Genomic DNA, 20,777 nt, shown 5'->3' on the forward strand with positions numbered 1-20,777 from the left:
AAACAAATTAATCAATGAGAAAAGGAATTATCATGCAAGGTAATTTATTCAGCAGTTATTTCAAGGCCAACTCTGGTGAGTTTATCTAGCAGATTTACTGCAAGAGCATTAACCATTGGTAGATTAATTACTGAGCCTGAAGTAATATACTCCAAGGTCTTCAACAGTAAGTTATTCAAACACTTTTAAGGCAAAGGAAAGTTTGAAGATAGAATTCAATTCATTTTCACATTCAAGTCGTTTTTCCTCTACCTTCAGCTGGATTTACCTCTGTGCATAAAAATCAATCTAGGAGATTTCCATACCTGCTGGACAATGAAAATTCAAAGCTCTTGGAAAGAACAGAAAACCTTTTTCTCGTACATAATGGGTATTGCTGGGAAGCAGGTAAGATAAGACTATTTACACAAAAATAATTTTAAAGAAAGCATTCTAGTCACAATATCTTGTTTAGCAAAGACTCTTCTGTAGCAGGGAGAACTGTGAATGTGACCCTGCCTTCATAAGTGTGCATGTGATGGAGGAATCTTGTCCCATAGATCACCAATATATTAACTGCATTTCTATTAACAGCTGAAAAAACCCCAATAAATAGGTTCATTTATATGTTTGTAGTTTGCACCTTTTCTGAGATGTGATTCACAAGGAACTATTGCTGTTTGGCAGTCTTTTTTGACAGTGCTGAATTCAAACTGAAAAAGAACCAGGAAGCAGAAAAGTTGTTTCCCAGTCATAGGAAAGGAAAGGAGAAAAGCTTGGAGATGTATCTTCTTTAAGCATTCCTTGAGAAAATGAGGTTATCTCCCCAGGCCTCTAGCCAACCTAGAGGCAGCAGAACAGCTATGACAGATTTCTCTTATTAACTCAATTTAGATTTGTCTTTTGCATATGTTACCCCTTTATAACCATGCTTTCAACTCTGCAATATAAAACATAACTCATCTTTATTAGAATTAAAATTTATTTTCATATTAAGTTTCTCCGATGATTAAAACGAGTTCAACTAAAACTGACAAGCACAAGAAGCTCCTCTTTCAAAGACGCAATGAATTAAATGAGTGTCATAGACAAATAATTTTATGACTCTACAGCCTAAAATTCAAGTAAGAATCCCAGAGGAGACAACAGGTGCTGAAGAGTGCAGTGCCAGGTGAAAAGGGAGTCAGCAGGCTTTATTCTGTTCCATTCTACCCAGGGACAGGTATTGAAGAGATGGCCCAACACACTGGGAAAACAGGAAAAATTCTATACATTCTTCCCAAAATATCACACACTAGACATCAGACTGCACAAATAGAAAGGCAAAGGGAAATTATCACAACCAGTACAAGCTGTTAACAGACTCCCTGACAGTAGATGTAACAGACAATAGACACACAGATTTGCTAAAGCCATATGAAAACCCTTGTCTATTCTCAAGAGGCTTCTAATTTGAGTTTTTGTCTATCCAGTTCAGCTAACTTCTGAGGGCACAGTCAACACTGCAGTCAACAGAATTCCAGCTATTCAAGTTGCTAAAGGCAGATTTAAGATATTGAAGAAACTCATGTTGGGTTTGTGACAAATGATTGAAAGTTGAGTTAAAATGTAACATTAATAGATAGAGCCAGCATTTTGTTCACTTGGTTTCTCATAAGCACATACACTCTTACTTGGAATTCTCCCCAAAGTTCATTAATAAAGAAATTGTTCTTTTGAAAGAGTATTATCATACATTTGAGTCATTGGGATAAACTACATGTGCAATGGATTCTTTACTAGAATTTGATTCATGTGTTACTCAAGAACTTTCAGTAAGAATGGGAAGCAGCAAACAAATGAGTGGTATCACCATGAAGCTGAACAGTATCTGAGTTTCTCCTGACACTGAACATGATCACTTAACAGGACACATTGTTTAGGTAAATAAAACTTGCAATCTTAAAGATTATTGATCAGGTTGCTGGAACTATCAGGTGTGATGACTTTTACCAAGCTCCCTTCTTGCAGTATCCCCTTGAGAAAGTTTCTATCAGACTAGAAATGGAACTCATACATTCCATACCCATCATAGTTCTCGAGAGCTGACCTAACCTTAAGAGCTGAGACCCGACACTCCTTATGCCAGACCTCAGTGAAACCTCTTTGGAAACAACCCATCTACATCAAGCTACAAAATGATAAAGTAATATGATTTTTTGGTAATATTCAAGTGGATCTATATTACATTTGGCCTCACTGAATTACCAAGAAAGATTACACAGTAAAATGTAAAACAATCTGTTCATAGAAATGCTAAAAAGAAAGTGATTCAAAAAAGCCAAAACACTGCTCATTTCCTAAACAAGGAAGAGATGGAATTCCTGACATGAAAGCCCTTACAAGGGAATTTGCTTACTGAAGACTCTTTCAAATCAAAAGAGCTACTTGGAGACTTCTCAAATTCATGGAAGGTAAAACATTTAAGACTTTGAAATTTATTCTTCCAAGAAAATAAACTGAAATTCTTTGTTGCCACTGGCAAATGACACATCAGCTTATTTATTTAATCCATAATGTTTCTGTGAAACTCAAATGTTGTGGGAAAATAATATTTTCAGGGGGCTGGTGAGTTTACTCCGTGTCATGATGAGTCAGTTCAGCTGGAACTGATCAGGCCAGTGCATTCTAATTTTTAAACACTGAACTGCTGCAAGTGTTGCCTGCAGACATTCATAAAACACCATCTGAAAATCTTGAAAAAACATTAAAAGAAAGCAATTAGCCGATTGCAGAACATTGCTGAGAATAAGAGCATTTTTATCTTACTTAGGCAGCAAAAAGGCAGAGTTTTAAATTACTTTTATTATGAACTGAAAACAAAACAAAGACCAAAAAAAGCAAAATGAGAAGAAAAAACAATGGAGTAAGAAAATCACTTGAAACAGCTTGCAGAAATGTATTTTTATAGGTCTAGGAATTTAAAGAGAAAAGCAAAAAAGTGTTTCTAGGAAACCTATGTTTGAAAAATCTATTTGCAGAATGTTACACAAAGCAGTAAAGCTATTTTCAGTTGGCAACATTAATAGCAATTGCATATTTATTTTCACACTGCCGCGCAGAATTTATCTCAGTGGATACCAAATGGACTTGGAGAATCTCTGATGTCTCTCTTCTCTTCTTACAAAAGGAATCAAAAACCAGAATGTTTTTGATATATGTACTACCACTATCAAAATTTATACTTTAATAATTTTTTATAGTTTAATATAACTCAGGGCATAACAAAGGAAATCCCATCAGCAACAGCTTAATCTTAAATATGGGAGGCTACATTGTCTCAATATAATTTTGGGGGTAGAAAATCAGTTTTAAATAATTATATATGAATATAAGAAATTCTAACAGATTTTTGCTACAGTTTTCACTAGATTGCTTCAAATTAAAAAATTAAATCTATTCATTCAAGCAAAATAATTCAATGCAATTTTGTCAATATAGAAATGTTTTTAGATAATCTAAAAGTTCGTTCATAATTCTCCTTCTTAAAACCCAATCCAAAAATACAGATTTCTTATATCAAAATAGATACCAAACCAAAAGGGGTATGTATGGAGACTACTATTTTGCCTTTTTTTTAAGTAGAAAGATTGACTAGATATTAACACAAATGGGTTTAAATGTGAAGCTGCCATAAAAGCAGGCACATAAATGTAATTCTCCCAGCCGCTATTTTGATGCACATTTTTGATTCCATGAATATTTTATGAAATGGCCCAAACTAAAGCCATATAACATTCCTGCATTACTGATGCTTGCGCCCGTAAGCTACAAACATTAGAGGCATGATTGAGTGCATTAAAATGAACTCATTCAGCAGTGCATTGATTACTTGAAGGAGGAAAAATAAAAGTTACTCCCACTTAAGAAAACAGCACACAAACCTGAAGTTTTCAATACTGAAATTAGAGACTCAAATTTGAATAATGTGGTATTTAACAAATAAAGGCAGTGCAAAACTATCTAGCATTCTCTACATACATTCCTGACTTTAATTAGGCGAGATGTTAATTAGGTCCACAGATTGCTTCCAGTAGTGTACAGGTAATTTAAAATGTCACAATCTGCAAAATGCAGTGACTGACCTGCTCTAGCTCCATGCCTCAGCAATACTGAGAGCACCTAATGATTTCCTTTTCTATCAGCTTGTATATTTGCCAATGAAAATAATGCCACAGAAACAACTGCACAAGAAAAGTGACAGGTCTGTTAGGTAACCTGCCCCAGCAGCACCACTAGAAGCAGGAAGCACATTTAATTCTAAATTGCAAACAGTTGTTGAGGGCTTCAGAAAATATTCTGCTGTAGATTAAAACAACTTCAAGATAAAATAAACTTCGTGGATATTATAGTATATTTTAATCCAGAGCATCTTTGGCCATCAGTTATTTCACTGCACAATGAGAACACAAAATCTGGTTGAAACATCAGCTAATGGTAACAAAAACCAAAAATGCTATTGTCTTTCAAAAGATAAATGCTTACATTTCAGTCTAACTGCTTGAACTACTTGTATTAAGCTCAGTTTCTCTGTTCAATTTTGACAGCACTACTCATGCTGAAATACTTAAGTCTGCCACAGAGATTGTTACAAAAGTGTTTAACAGAGATGGGTTCACAAGAAACACAAAACAAGGCTCTCATTCAGCAAACACTTCTCATTCAGTTGAACCACCTTGGACTCCTGAGGTAAAATGAATTGTAAAGAAGCCACTGGGACAGCCCTTACATGCAAAAACCTGAATTCATGTGCCAGCTGAAAAAAAAACAAGAAAAAAATTGCAGAAAGGATTTAAGATAAAGTTTTGTGGTTCTGTAACTCTCCAAGATCCATCTCAAACAAAACCAGTCATCAGCCAACAATCAAAGTGAGTATTTTTAAGATAATGGGTAAAACCTTATTTGAATTTACTTTAGAGAAGCTGGTATTTTTTTTTCTTTTTTTTAAGAAAGATTCCACATGAGCTTTAGCAAAATGATGTAGGCAGTTCATAAGAATATTGCAATGAACACGCTGGCTCTTCATGGGGTATTCTGACCATTCCTCCAGTTTGACACTACACCAGTAGATCTTACCCTGGAGTCCAAGTTGCCTAAGGCTAGCTGAAGCCATGCCTGAGAAGTAGAGCACTTGAAGGCACAAAGGAGAGAGGAAGAGAGAAAAGGAAAGTTGAGCCACACACAACCTGAGATGTTGCACTGGCAGACTGACTGACTGCAGTGGAAAAGGACAGTATTTTATCTTCCCTTCTCTGGGTGAAGGACTGCCAGGCTGGTCTTAGGTACTGCACCTTAGAGGATGATACGTTATTTCTGTTTACATTACTTAAACAAATGTGTGCTGTATGAAAAGCAAATCATAACTGTAGTAATCCAGTGAGCATTAGAGCATATGTAGTCTTGTCCTCTGAGGACCTATATTACTTGCCTTAAAGCTCAAGCACTCAAAATACAGCCACACAAACCTAGAGGGCAGTGCAGACTGCAGAACCCGCAGCAGGACAGTTCACAGATTCTGTATCACACTGGGATATCAAACCTCTTCTAGAAAGGGCTTCCTTAAAGGGTTCTCCCAGAGACACCTCACAAGGTAGGGATAATGCTGGCTTTTCTGGCTGCCTGGCTGCTCTCTAATCCCTTCCCCTTCTGCTGCCAGCACTCCTGAGCTACAAAACAGGAGGGTTTTCCCACAGGCAGCTGAAATGACAGCTGCTTTGGGAATGGTGTACTGTGGACCAGCAAGGGGAAAAGAAAAGACAACCAAACAGATCCCAGATGAAAATTCCACTAACTTGTCTGCCTTACATTCATATTCAAATGAACCAACTTGCAAAATTCTGGTTTACGATTAAAATTCCTTTATCTTTTTAGGTTAACACATTTTATGAAAGCAGCATTTGTCACATGCTGCCTTCTGATTGTATATAAATAAACATTTTTTCATATATATCCATTTTAATCTGGAGGACAACATTTCAAACAATGTTCAACATTAGCTGAATGATCACACACCTATTTTAGAGAGAATGGAATTCTTGCTTCACAGTATTATGCAAGCCTTCTTTCATGCTTGCAGAGCATCAAAGTGCTCTGTTCAATATGCAAAGGCTACCCAAGATTCAAAATGCATTCAGGAAGCTCAGACTCTCTAAGACTCCAGGCTCTGGATAAGAGAAGGCCCACACTCAGTGGGATGCTCCCATTTCAGGTTTCACAAATATTTTAATGTCTATGGGTAGGTATCTACATCCAGAATGAGAAGGGAGCAGAAAACTCATGAATGAATGGCACATATTTTGGAATTCTGTTTTTCAGGGCTTAAGAGTTTTTTAAGTTCAACAGAAATAATGAAAACAAGTTATATTAGTATTCAACCTCAAAGATTAATATGATCATTATCTTTTAAATAGAGGAAGGGACACTGAAGCAGATTTGTTTCACCAAATTAATTTTTTTGCTAAATTGTGTCAAATGCTTGCCTTGGTTTAAATACTTTTTTTGGCAGTGTTTACATTTTATTCAGATTCCCCCCAGTTCCTGTTACTTTCCATAGCTTCCAATAATAAATTTATTATCAGATGCAGCACTCCAGCACTGGAGCTGTTCTGTGGTGCAGATGATTTACTTCAGAAGTGCAGCTGGATTAATGACCTGCTAAGATCCCAGCCAACCTGAAGGATTCTCTGAAGAGCAAGATATATTTTTATTAACAGCTTCATGTTTGCTTTACCTATGGCTTCTCCAGATTATTGGTAATGGCTGAGGACATGCAACCCTGGCAGCTCTCAGTGACACTGGAAAGGCACCTCTGGAAACAGCCTCCTTTATCAATTACTGAAAGGAAACACTGCCTCCAGAAAAGTTTATGATGACAACTGCTGGTCCAGCTACAGTATTCCAAGACCTCTCAAAGCTTTGAAGCAAAGAAAAAAAACTCAGTGAGAGGGCAGCTTCATCTCAGTACTAGTCATTAAGCAGTAAATAATTAAAATACCCTGGAAAAGACAGGTAAAATACAAGCAGCAATGTCAGTAATAGACATGAAAGAGAAGAGAGGGAAAAAGAATTTAAAAAAGCAAAGAAATAATTCATTTGAAGTTTTAATAAAGTTTCATTTGCAGTCTTGTTTAAAGATATATCAGACTTTAGGGATGTAACCTAATTACATTTTTATTCTAAGTTCTATTCAAATATCTTGGACTTTGAATCTTTAACACAGATCAAACACAGTATAATTTACTCATGGCTATCAATACTTTAAAAAGATCTCTTCATTAAATGTCATAGTCTTATGAACATGCACATAAAGCAAACAGAGCAATATTGGATACCAAAAACATTTAGAATATGATTTGTACAGAAGTACCTATATAAACAGTTCACCTGAGTGTAACATACGATATTCAAGCACAAACCAAATGTTTTTTCTAAAATATTCCTGATACATCTTTCATAGTTCAAGTAAACAGCCACAGCTTTTTTACAGTAGTTTTATGACTTGAAAATGAACCTTACAATCACTGAACACATAGGAATGGAAATTAATTTAGGATCTTTTTTTCATATGTCAAAACTTTTAATGACAATGCAAATGATAGTTCAGAATCAACCTGTGCACTGCTGTGAATGTTTTTTGAAAAGCTTATTAGAAAGCAAGAATACAGACTGCTCTCCAGGTGTATAGCAGAAGTAAAAGATTCTTCATTTGAAGAGTTAGGCCAGGAAAGTGGGAGTGACCATAAAAGGATTAAGGAAACTTACTTTTTCTTAGTGTAAAGAATATTGTTACTTCCTTGTGCTTAATAATAAACCTTGATTTAAATCAAGTGAAGTAAAATCATATAGAAAGTATTACATTTTCACAGATTTCTTTTCAGACGGAGGATCACTACAGATTTTTTTCCTGAGTTCTCTTATTCAAAATACCTTCATTACCAACCAAAACATTTTAAAAATAAGAATAAAAATAATTTTATGAAGAGTATTTTTATGAATTTAACAGGCCCATTTTTCTTTCATGGTGCATGTTCAGAAGCTTTTTTCAGACTTGAAGACTGCTGATTTGAGCTGAAAATATTCCTAATTTCTGTAACATCAGTTCAAGACAGTACTTTTTATCTCAATACCAGTAACAGCCCTGTAATAATAAGATGTCATTTGCTGGGGAACTACTTTGTGCACCTGCAGGAGGATGAGCTCAATTATTTAATAAACCTGTTCAATCTGTCCTGCCAAGAATCTAGAAGGATTTATGGCTGCTTCTCACTGACAGAGAAAAGCAGAATATCCAAAGAGTAACTCCTAGCAATTTGCTGCATAAATTCTTTAAATTATGCTCTACAATTATGTTTTTCCCAGCCAACTTATATATTCAATTCTTAAGCAATCAGAAAACAATATAACCATTTCATGAGATAGAATAAATGCAGAATAACAAAGCAGAATTAGCTTCAGTTGATACATTGAAAATCAGTGACTGGAAGTACCTTAAATGGTCAAACTGGGTATGCAGAATTTCATGTCCCATTAATGGAAAGCTTCTTGCTGTCTTTAAAGTTGCCTGATGTGGAGACTCTTTATAACTTAAAACTAAGCAACAGGTTTATGTGGTTAAAGACAAAGGATTTGGAAACAAGTGAGTATGTTCCTAGGTCTAAACTATTCCTATATGCCTTTTCCTGAATAAGTTGTTTGGGAAAAAAAAAATCACAACTAGGAATAAATCAGAGAAGTTTGTAGTTTGGGATATGCAACCTGAGGCGAGGAGGGGGGAATATCAAGATAAACCAATGGTATTTGGTTACTACTGGATTTGGTCTGTTATGTAAATATGAATGTTCTCTCCAGACAATGAACAGTACAAAGAGATACCTTTAGGGTAATATCCACAGGGAACAAATCTATACAATCATCCTGTTCTTCAACTACTTTTGGAGCGAGTTTCAACCAAATTTGGTAAGAAGTCCATAGGACAGTAAGTTCCCACCACTTTTTTAGAAAATTAAGATCTTGAGGATAGACATTGATCCAAACTCCAGACAGACAGAAAGGCAGGTAGAACTTGCTGTACATGTTGGGACAGCAGCATTCTGCTTGGCCAGGGAGCAGCATGTTCTCATCCAGCTTTACCACAGCACACACCAAACCTCACCTGGTACAAATGCTGTAGAAGCACAGAGGAAAGGGTACTGTACAAATGCAGAACAAACCTGTGGTTCCTGTCTGAAAGGACAGACAATCTCTAAATCTCTAGAACTATGACTCTCCTTTAGGCCACTGTCACGTTTTAACTAGCACACAAGCTTCCTAAAAAAATTACATAAGAATATATATATCTTTGAACACTTTTCCTCTTTTTGGTCCACACAATGACAAATGTAATTATAAAAAGGAGAAAGATAATGAGCTTCATGTTTTATCAAAAATCACAAAAGTAACTGGGTACCAAGACAAGTTGCTTACAAAACAGAATCTCCAACACAGGCAAAAGGATAGAAAAACCTATCTTTTAGCTGATAATTTGAGTTGCCTTTGTTGCTGAATGAAGAGATTGGATTCATTTTAGGTTGCCTTCTTCCAGTGTCTAACCTGGGCTTGTGGATACAATGGTATGGAGATATCAGATTCTGGGCATAGCCTTATGAGGGAAACATAACACAGTTAGGCTGGATTGTTCAAATGCAGCAATTCTGTTATCAGTGACAGCTCTGCACTCCACAGGCAGTGAGGAAGAAATGAATCTCTCTTCACAAATGCTGTCCCCCTGGTTTGTTTTATTTACCAGCTGTTTGCAATTATGCAATCAGAGTGTAAAGCACAACGTTTCTACACTATACTATGGAGGATTGTCTATTTAAGTGGGCTTGGCAGACTTGCAGCACAGATAACATCATAAAGCTCTATTAATGTAGATGGTACATGTGGGCCACCCATCCCACAGGTGAATTTTATTCTGGCTATACTTAGCAATCTCCTAAAAGAAACTATATTTTTATATAATTAAAATAAAGCTGCAAATTGTACACACACAAAAGCATATGAAATTTCACAAGCAATTTTAACTTTTGCCTTTTTAAACCTTTTTAGTACTTCATTTTGCAGTATTAACATTCTCTTTTTTATATCTGAATATAAATTATTTCTGCCTGAAGGCAAACCAATTGGGGAAATTCTGCTTAAACGTGCATATTTCCTCTGCATAGATACTCATGAATTTATGCTGAGTTTCTCTCAATTATTTATACATTACAGTTTTCAATTAAAAAGCACTTGCCATAAACAATTCAAAATACAAAATCAACAATTTCGTAGTAAGAATGGATTCTTAACAAGAATTTCTTGACTAAGAACAAGAAAATAAACAGTTTAGACTTTTTATGTTCCAAAACCAAAAGATGTCATGATCCATCTTTAAGTTGTTGTTCAGCAAATATATCCAGTAATTAATAGTTAAGCTTCATAACTCAAAGCTATCCTGTGCAACTTGTTTCAGGTGTACCTGCTTTAGCAGGGCAATTGGACTAGGTGATCTTCAGAGGTTCCTTCCAATCCAGACATTCTGTCAAATGCCCCTTAAACACAATCAAAACCTTTCTATCAATTTCTGCAATGCCTTAATAAAAACTTCAATTTCAATACAATGGCAAAGTGACAGGGAAAATCCTATACTCACTTTCAATCAAGATTGTTAAAATCTGCAACAATCGTGGGGTGGTTTTTTCCCCTAACAAATTAAACTCCATAGTCTCTCCCATTCAGTAAGTCTTTCAACCAGAGAAGTTTCTATCAAAAAATATCTATCAACACATGAAATAGCCCGTATTTTATCCATGATCACAGATAAAACAATTACACCTTTTCAAATAAACCAGGTGCAATTAATTAATATTTTTGGAGTAGGTGCAAAGTGATCAGAAGTGATGAACTCTGGCATAACGTTGCTCTGTTTGAAAAGCAATCAGAATTTAACATTGCTTATATAATCAAGGCAGAGCTGGATTAGGACTGAACCCTTCATTAATTTGCAGAATATGGCAGATTTTTGAAATGTCTAAGCTATTTTAGAAAGAACTAAAGGAATTCCTTATTGAAGTCTTGTAAGGTTTGCAATCTAAAAAACACACCTACATGGACAAAACTGGGTTTTTGGATTAGCTGTATGTTGTGGGAATCAGCTCTGAGATTCCCAACATTGTTTTGTTGGGATGATGAATTAGTCTGATGACTAATTCAAAGTCACCACTGCCTTGAGAATAATGGCATCATTTCCACACATCTTACAGCTCTCATAGCAGGGGAGATCCAGGTTCTGGAGTGGCACTGATACACATTTGCAATTAATTGTGAAAGTTTTATTCATTGGACTCTACCGTGATACTTATATGCTTTCTCAAACAGTCATTTAAGTGTATCCAGAAATGTTCCTAAGCACTGCAACTGACAGGTACCCTAAGTTCAGATGCCTGGTTGAGCTATGCTTTTGAATAATATAGAAATTTATCTGGTTTTTTTGTAACATATTTGAAGCAAAGAGCTCCTACAAGTACAAACTCTTTGTTTTCCCCCAGAGTGCTCTTTTTATCGACATAAATTATCTTAAAATTTGGGATGCATATATTTAAGGTGCATATCACTTCATGCATGATAGGTAGCAAGCATTTAGCACAAAACAGAAAGCACTCAAATATTGCAATGAGGTAAGAACTTGTACAAAACAATACCAGACATTGTGTTTTTCAGTGGACTCCAACTGTTTCTTCTGCAAAATACAACAGTGTAACCTCAAGCTCACAATTAACTTCAGCAGAAAGCACAGTAATATAATCTATCATAAACCATGATTATAATCTTACTCTCTTATATGCTTATAATGACTGATATTACTTCTGAAAATGCATTGAAAACACAGGTAGAAAAGTTTTTTTTTTTAAACTCACGTTTTTTAAGAGATTCTATCACAAAGCTGGTGCCTACTTAGTCAACAAGTAATTCTGGATTTAACATGAGAAAAATGTGTTATGTTATTGCATTTTCAGTGTCTGTAAAGTAACATCAGCACATTAAAGGGCTATGTGAAAAAATAAGTAATAAATGAGTAAATAAAGTAAAATAATGAGTAACAAAAGTAATAAAATGATTTATTATCAGCCCTCTGAGGAAAGACAAACTGGGGGGGCAGGTAGCACAGCTAACTGAAGAGCATCAAAATCTGAACACTCCTACAATAATCAGTGAATGCTTCACACCTTATTTTACAGGCAGAGTATTTTAGGGAAGAGGTAAAAAATCTCATTCTGTGAAGAAATACCATTAAAATAATGTTTGCTCCAAGCAGAACATTCCATTTGTTTCTGTAGCAGGCTACTCACTTATTGTTTTCTTTCCCTTACTGGCAGTTACTAATGGACTGCATCCAAATATCATGACTGAAGTCTACACCACCAACACCTCAAATATTTAGCTTTGAAGATTAATGAACATCAGGTTATATCCAGCCTTTAGGACAGGGACCAGGCTGAAAGTCAAAGAACTTTAAATTTGATTACACAAAAATTACCCAGCAAATTTATTGATTTTCTTCCAAGGCAAACAGCAATCTTTACAAGTCCATGTTTAACTTTATACTCCCAAGCAATCAGTCCTAAGCATATACAGACAGCTTCCTTTCCCAAGTAATGAAAAATACACTACTGGATAAGAGAACTGAGAATAACTGGGACCAGATGTTTACATTTATTCCTGTAGATACACCTCCAGAGAAGAGGGAATCTGACTAATTTGGTTCACAAATTAATTATCAAATTATCAATAACTGAACAAAAGAAAAAGCAGAATTAAAATTTTACTTATAACACCATGAAAACTGATGGAATATTATAGAATGCCAACCCAATATGTCCTCTTACACGTTTTCTCCAATCAAAACTTGCCCTTGAATTGATTTTTCACCCCTGAAAATACAAAGTGCATGGAATACATCTGCTGTCTTTTTTTCTTGGTGGTCCCTCAAAGCAAATCCTATGCTTACTCTCTCAGCTTCTTTATTTTTTTTACCCCTCTCTCCCTGGAAATAAAATACTTTCAACAGACGGAGCCCACAGGTTCAGTGGAGTTTTGCCCTGGGCACTGAAAATCCACTTTGCTTTAGTTCTTGTTAATAAGGTTAATAAGAAGCTTCTCTTCTAAAATTTTCTAATATTCTTCAGCAGGAAAATAAACTTTCTGCTTCTCTGATTATCTCAGGCTATTTCATAACTTTACTTATGCGCTTTTATAATGGGCCTCAAGATATTTAAGTATTCAACAACTTTTACTTAAGACATCTTAAAGTAGAAAACATTAAATTTTTTTTTTAGGCAGTGCTTGGGTAACAGCAGTGAGTCACACTCAGTAAGAGCCTTTGAAGTTAGAAGTAGAGATGAATGTTTGCTTGTCTGTGCCTTAAAATTTTTTTTTTTAATAACTAAAGGACCAAGCAAAAAGGTTGCAAAAAAAAATTAAAATCCAGCAAATTTTCAGTAATTTTATTCTACTGAGTAAGAATAGATAACCGACCTAAGCATTTTTCATTCAAAATGAAAGTGACTTGGTTTGACTGGCTGGGCTTTAAACAATTGCTTATCTTATCAACAGGGAAACTGGATGATACCATGAGTAGGAAAAGTAATCCTTCCATTTGATTGATTAGTGGTACGTGCTCAGATTTTAAAATTGAATCCAGGTCTGAGTGTTGCAGGCAAGAAAGATAAGACAACAGTTCCCAGAAAAACAGAGTGAATGACCATCAGTCTAGAAAGATGTGAGGAAATATAAAAAAAAAAAAGTGTCATGTGTCAGCTGGAAGAGAACAAGAGGAAAAAATAGGATAACACCCTTTCAATAAAATAAAAAGGGCTGCAGACTTCTTGTTTTATATCCAGACTTTTGCTGGGAAATGGGGCCATCTTTCAAAACACATCCATTCCACCAGACATTTAATGGAATTAGACTATTTCCACAAAATATTTCAATTTCTGTCATTTTTTTTTAAGAGAAGCCACTTTACATGAGAAACCAGCCACAAGTTGAGTTCAGAGCTGGAATTGTTTCAACCCACAGTCAAATTCAGAAACAAAACCATTGTGGCTACACAAATCACATATTTTAAGCAATAGTGAGGCATGCAGTAAACTTACAAATTAGAAGTGGAAGACAGGCTTTATTCAATTACTAGAGGCTTACTCATTGCTTGCCCTCCCACACCATGAAAGGATTTTAGGCAAACAAAGGAAAATGCATTTTTGTACTCAGACTGCTATCCATGCACAAACCCCTATGCCATGAAAGGTAATATCTGCTCTTAAATACAGAAACAATGCTCACCTTGATATAAGAATGCAATATTGTTCACAGTGAGAACAACTGTTCACTGCAACAGGCTCCCCAGGGATGTGGTAGAGCCCCCATCACTGGAGGTTTTTTAGATGCAATTGACAGGGTGCTAAAATAATCTCATTTAGGCTCCCTTTCCCTTGAAAGGTTGGATCAGATCATCTGTCAAGGTCCCTCAGAGGGACCTATCTCAGGCTGTTCTATGATTCTAGTTACTTCTCTTAATATCTTCTGATTTCAGACTCCCAGTTTAAGGATGTATATGGAGAAAGGGAGCTGGTTGTGAGGTCTAAGTCTGAAGCAAACACCAATGTGGCAGTCAGGAACAAAGAAAGAAGGTGTCACTTGTGGACAAGAGAACCAGAAGATCATTTTAAAAAGAACAAAATACAGGATGTTTATCTAAGTGTAAATCAGAAACAGGATTAAACATTACAGAACTACATGTCCCCAGCTCTTTTAATGCAGCCCAGTTTGTGTAACTAGAGATGCCATCCAAAGCAGCTTTGTGATGTCAGTGCCTTACCTTCTTCCTCTTCAAGGAGGCCCATGTTTAGATATCCTTGTGCCTTTCTCTTCCCACCATCAATTTCTACTAATTGGGCTGTGTGATAGCTTTGCTCATAGAAGTAGTTACTCAACCATTTGTCCTCAGGGTCATTGAAACAGCAGGCCAAGCTAAGCTGGTTATCATACACCTTCTCATAGTGCCCTTTAAAAACAAAAATTAAAAAAAAAATGTTATATTATCATCAGTGTTCAGAAATTTTGCATGTTATAGCAATAATCACAATTAAAATTAAGAGCTATTGCTATTTCTTCCGTTCAAATGCCATCAAGTTCTGCTATGTGTTCACTCAGAGAAGTTGAAGAGGAAAATTATAATCTTACAAATTAAGCACAATTGTAAACATTTTTTTCCTCATTTCTGTGTGCAAAACCAGAATTCAGTTAAATAAAGCAGAACTTGGATAAAACACTAGTTTTATCCAGGCTAGTCAAAAGAGAAGTCAGAGTGAGACTGGAGAAGCATTTGTCTGAGCCTCGGGGCCATGAAAAGGCCTAAGAGCTTTTCAAACCTTGGACCTATAAGGTAACAACTGTGTTGATGGAGATAAGAATCAAAAAGAACACTCTGCAAACACAATCCATTAATTCATATAATTTTACATGTTCAAAGTATGACTTACAAGAGAGGCCTTGAGTTTTCATGTATATTCCCATGTTTAATACCTTAGCATTCTTAGAAATTAAAGACAAACTGAAATTGCACCCATTTCCCTAGGAACCCCCCACCCAGTTCACCAAGGAATTGTTCTCAAAACAAATGTGGAAAGCAGTGGATTCTAAGTCACAGACTTTCTCCATGGCCTGAAGTTTGGATTCTACTCTTTATCATCTCAGACAGCTGAACGAACACACATTATCCCTAAAATTTACAAAAAATCTGCAAGTCCTAAATCTACGCAGCAATACAAAATTACCCACAATTTAAAGTTACAGAATAACAACTTATTGCCTGTGGAAAAGCAACTTTAAAAAAAATCCCACAAGATACTAGCCTTGAATTATTCCAAAACTTTGCTAATTTGGAATAGAATCTAAAACTTTCCTGACAAATGTTAGTGAATTTGAAAGATCTATTTCTTATATGATGGTGAAAAATCTACGAAATAATAAAGTAGAGCATGAACCTGATGTGAATAATTAGGTAAAATTCCATTGCAGTTTTGGTGGGCTACTTAGTGTGTTTGTGGCTGTTAAATGAAAATGAGCCAAACAGCCAGCTCTAATAGGAATTTCCACATATATGGGTAAAAAGGAGTTAAGCACATGTCTGGCAGCAGGTAAGAGACTTTTTGGTTAAACTGGGTGTGTGAACAGAACTGCTTTGTTTTCAGGAGCTCTGCAATTTGTAAGCTTTGCTCGAAAGGAGAGAGAATGGAGAAAAGAAAAACCCCTCTTAATTCTGCGTATGGAGCACCACACAGAAATCAACTGATAAAAAATAAATCTTTTCAGTTTAGGCAAAATCTTGAAGTTCAGATCTTTCCCAAGTGTTTTAAAACTATGACAGCCATTCCAAAACACTTCAATCAAAAGATTCTCTTCTTCCATTATCTACAAGAAGAACTGGGGGAAATCCAGCTTCCAAAAGGATGAGGTAAATGACTCAAAATTGAACCACCTATGTAACTCACTCGCACTATTTGGAACACACAGCAGCAATTACTCAAACAAGTATTTTAAATTCATCACTAAACCACACAAGAGGGATTTGTCAGCATCAGCTCTAGTATGTTCTGTCTTAAAATTACAAATTACATATAATCTAATTGAAGAAATGTAAATCTCTCATTCTCTCTATTGTCACGACTGTTATTTGACTTCTATCTTGATAAAGTTCTTCAGTGTGTTGCACAACACAGTAAGGACTTCATTCTTTTGAGAAAAAGGGCTACTACCTAATCATGTCTGTAGTCTTCAAGATGTTCATTTACTACTTGTTTCTTCTTTTTTCTCCATCTTGGTAATTTCAGAGAACATTTAATTCTTCAAGCTTCAAGTTTTTTGAAATCGAGCTGAAACCTTTTCCCCATTCTTGAACACTCTTTTTATCTTTTGATTTAAAAATTCATCCTCTATTGGTAAACAACACTACTTTTTACTGCTTGAGTTATTTTATTAATTTTATTTATTATTTTGCTTTCTTATCTATTTTCTCAGAATTTTGCCTTCCATGAAGTTGTAACCTCAGATTTCTTTCTAATAATCCCCATTAAAATATATAAAATTATTATTTTGAAGCAATGTATATTATATACATTTCTATTTTAAATATTTTAAAAGAGATAACATCCCTTAAAATAAATGAGTGATTCACAATCTCTTTAAAATCACCAGAAAAGAAATAGCACAGAAATTACATTTAGATTATCATCTCACCATATGCATCTAAGGTTTTAAACCAAAACATCAGCTTAAGTTTCAAAATTCAGCTTTTAGAGGAATAATTATCAATATACAGACTTCATGTATTCCTAATCTGAATATTCTTCATGACTGTGAATTTTCATGCCTTTTGTTTCACCTCAGGACTGAAAAAGTACCTTCGGGTGCCTCTTTCTCAGAAGATCCTGGAGTCTACATCATATTAAACATATTTATACATTAGAAATTAAGACTATTTGGGTACAATAGCCTCATAAAAATATCTCCAAATGACTCAGGAATGGAAATTAAAAAACTGGGTTGGGCTTAATATACCTGTATTTATCTGTGTACATGCACACACACACGTATACATACATGCCTGTATTTGTATATAATATATATTTATACATCTATGCAACATTGTACTAAATCCAAGACACTGCACTGTACCAGCTACTTAGAAGAAAATTAATTCTATCCTAGCCAAAACCAGGACAACACCCAGAGATAAAGTCAACATCCAGTTGGGACTCATCCAAACTAACCAATTTAGACACAGATAGGAGTTACCTAGGATTTCTTTCCTCTCAGTGAAGAAATGCAGATACTTCTTGGGTGAGATTTATCTCATCCTGACTTGGACAATGTTTGCAGCACCAGGGAATGCTTTTAGAGATTATCTCAGAAGTAGAGGCAGAGCTTCCCATGATTACAAGCACACAATCACATGAGCAGCAAAAAATAAAACCTATTTATAACCACTAACATAAAGATAACAATACACATTAGATCACAGCTAAGTGAAAATGAACTCAAAGATACCAGAGGATGCATACAAATGGTTGCAATAAGCCAGAAAGGGAAGAGATAATTGGATCATCATTGGATACAGACACTCTGGACACAGATTTGCTCCTCTGAAATCGTTGCTACAAAGTATCAAGGCACTCATGTGACATAAAATTACGCAAATAACTTCAGGTAGTGCTCTACAAATCCCAAGGGATGGAAGTGACCCGAGGCAGACTCCAGCTACTGCCAGGGCTTTGATTGAATGAACTTTAACGTGACCTGTGCTGAGGATCCTGCCCGTGCATAACAATGAGCAGCGCACAAAGACAACCTTGGCTCTGGCACTGCCTTGGGCAGGGCTGACCCGATACACAGGCCATGAAACACACCCCCACACCCCAGACTTTCACAAGTCATTTAGGTTCACATCCAAAGTCTGAGTTACCGATCAAGAAGTTAACTGATGCTATTCTGACAGTGGCAAAGCTAGAGTGTCGGACTTAGCGAAAGTGAACTTTTACATCCCCAGGACAGGAATATAGGAATAGGTAAACACACTCTCCTATAAAAACTCCAAGCAGTTTGGATGTTAAAACCTTGAACTCTCTGGTTTTGTAGAGTACCTTCTCTACAACTGATTATAAAATACATGTAGACAAGTCATCTTTAGGTATCTGTTGATCAAAAAAATTAAAACCAATTCCCTGAGTGTTATGTACAACAGGAGTGTTGGCCTATCAAATCTTCCTGTGATCTTTCTATTAAACAGAGATTTAAAAAAACCAAAATCCTTCAACTTGAGCTTAAACATTAAATCCCAGATATTAAACACACAGGGTATTCCCCGCTGTGTATCAGGACCTCTTTAGGTGCACCTCAGCTACCAAGTAGCATCTCCTCTTGTGCTCAAGCCATAGGCCCTGATCAGCCCACTGAACAATACCTTTGTTCCTGGGCTCTTCCCAAGAACTGCAAGGCACAGAACAGAGGATCACTCAGATCCATATCTGTATGTTTGCTGTGCTCAGCTGGACAACTACTAAGCAGCGCAATGCAAGGGATAGTGAGGTGCAGCTTGAGAAGCCCAACAGGGCTAACATGAGAGAAAAGAAACACACAGAAAGCCAGCAAGCCATCCTAGTGTGACTCAAGTACAACTTGCTGCCATATCTCTATGATCTCCTTTGTGACAGGATGCAGTGAAAGAAAGAGATAGAAGTACAGGAATGGTCTTTGGAGAAGAGATGAAAACATCAGGAAGAGATCCTGGCTTGGTGTTTCCTTTGAAGAATAAGATAGGCAGGTGTTCCATTTTCCACTAAGAAGAACTTGCACTGATTTTTAAACTACAGGTATCAGGATCTTTCAACATCCAGCTGTGAGTCCTTATTTCCCACTCAAAAAGCCACCAGTCAGTGCTTTGTTCCAGCCAAAGCCATATGGAAACTTTTCAACAGGTGTTAACACTCATCCTGCAGTCAGCTGTTTAAAGTGTGTATGACTGGATTATAACTGACCCTTCACTCTTGAAGGCACGTAAAGGTGTGGCCTAAGGTCAATTAAATCACTAGGAGTAATTTTTTTATGTCAGAATGAGACACAGTGCTGGAAGACTAACTTTTCTTTTGCCAAAAAGCTCAAAATCAGTGACTTAGTAGCAAGAGAGCTGATGCTGTGAAGAATTAACACAGAGAAAGATTCAGGATGGAAGATGTTAGACCAAAAAGAAGCACAAACTGCAGCTGAATATGGTGCTGCAATTGGTTATTTCCACCTGGATCTATACATGGCAAAGAATCAGTCCCTTTTGCTTGTTCAGAAAAAGGATGCCTCTACATCTATAGGTAGAAGACTCCTCAATCACTCATTTTTCCAGAGAGTTTATTCTTAAATGGATAAACTTTTTTCCTGAATGTTTAGCTGTAAGTCCACAAATGAAGAAAGTGACAGTGTGAGTTGTGAGCATGATGACACCAAGTTACAGGCAAAAACTGTTTCCTAGAGTGTGCACAGAGCACATCGCTCCCAACACTGCCAGGTACATATAGGGAAAATGCTTGATCAATGAACAGTCTATTAAAAAAAATGCCAAGGAAATGGTATAATTTTACTGGGTAAAGGTTAAAACCAGCTAATGATAATAATATGAGTCAATTAACTGGTAATTTGGAATGCTAAAAGGGAACTCCAAGCTATTGCAACAAAAACATACTACAGAAATCTTCTAACAAGTGCTCCTTCTGTTGAAGTTAATGGTAGTTCTACAAGTGGCTGTATTTTGAGATGGTTTGGTTTCTTTCCTGGACAGAATCACTTCAACTTTTTGTAAGATAACCACAAAAATAATAAAATTCTCCACTGGTCTCCAGCAACTGCTGCATTTTTTCTGTGATAAAATATTAAGTAGGGAGTTACAAACCTGCTTAGAAAATAAAACAGCATTCCCTTGCCCAGCCCCTCAAAAGCAAACAAAACTAAGCCTCATCCAAGCAAATATTAAAAGAAGGTTTGTTATACTTTTTTCTTTTAAGGCATAACCTATTTCCATTTTTTTTTTCAAAATGGCATGGGCAATATGTTTATTGCAATGTTTCTAGCCCAAGCCTAAGGCATAACCTTACAAAAAAGCTTTCTACTGTAAAATGCTAAACTCTGTTTTTGAC

At 36.0% G+C, this 20,777-nt stretch overlaps 1 protein-coding gene across 1 annotated transcript in view; it reads right to left on the reverse strand.

Moving 5' to 3' along the window:
* TTC29 (tetratricopeptide repeat domain 29) overlaps positions 1 to 20,777 on the reverse strand; it is a 117,458-nt gene that overhangs the window by 74,234 nt on the left and 22,447 nt on the right. The window contains exon 5 of the mRNA XM_058025155.1: positions 14,915 to 15,100. Coding sequence (XP_057881138.1) covers positions 14,915 to 15,100 — 186 coding nt within the window. The remainder of the gene's footprint in view (positions 1 to 14,914; positions 15,101 to 20,777) is intronic.

This window comes from Melospiza georgiana, chromosome 5 (assembly GCF_028018845.1).
Source record: "Melospiza georgiana isolate bMelGeo1 chromosome 5, bMelGeo1.pri, whole genome shotgun sequence".
In the NCBI taxonomy this organism is placed as follows: domain Eukaryota; kingdom Metazoa; phylum Chordata; class Aves; order Passeriformes; family Passerellidae; genus Melospiza; species Melospiza georgiana.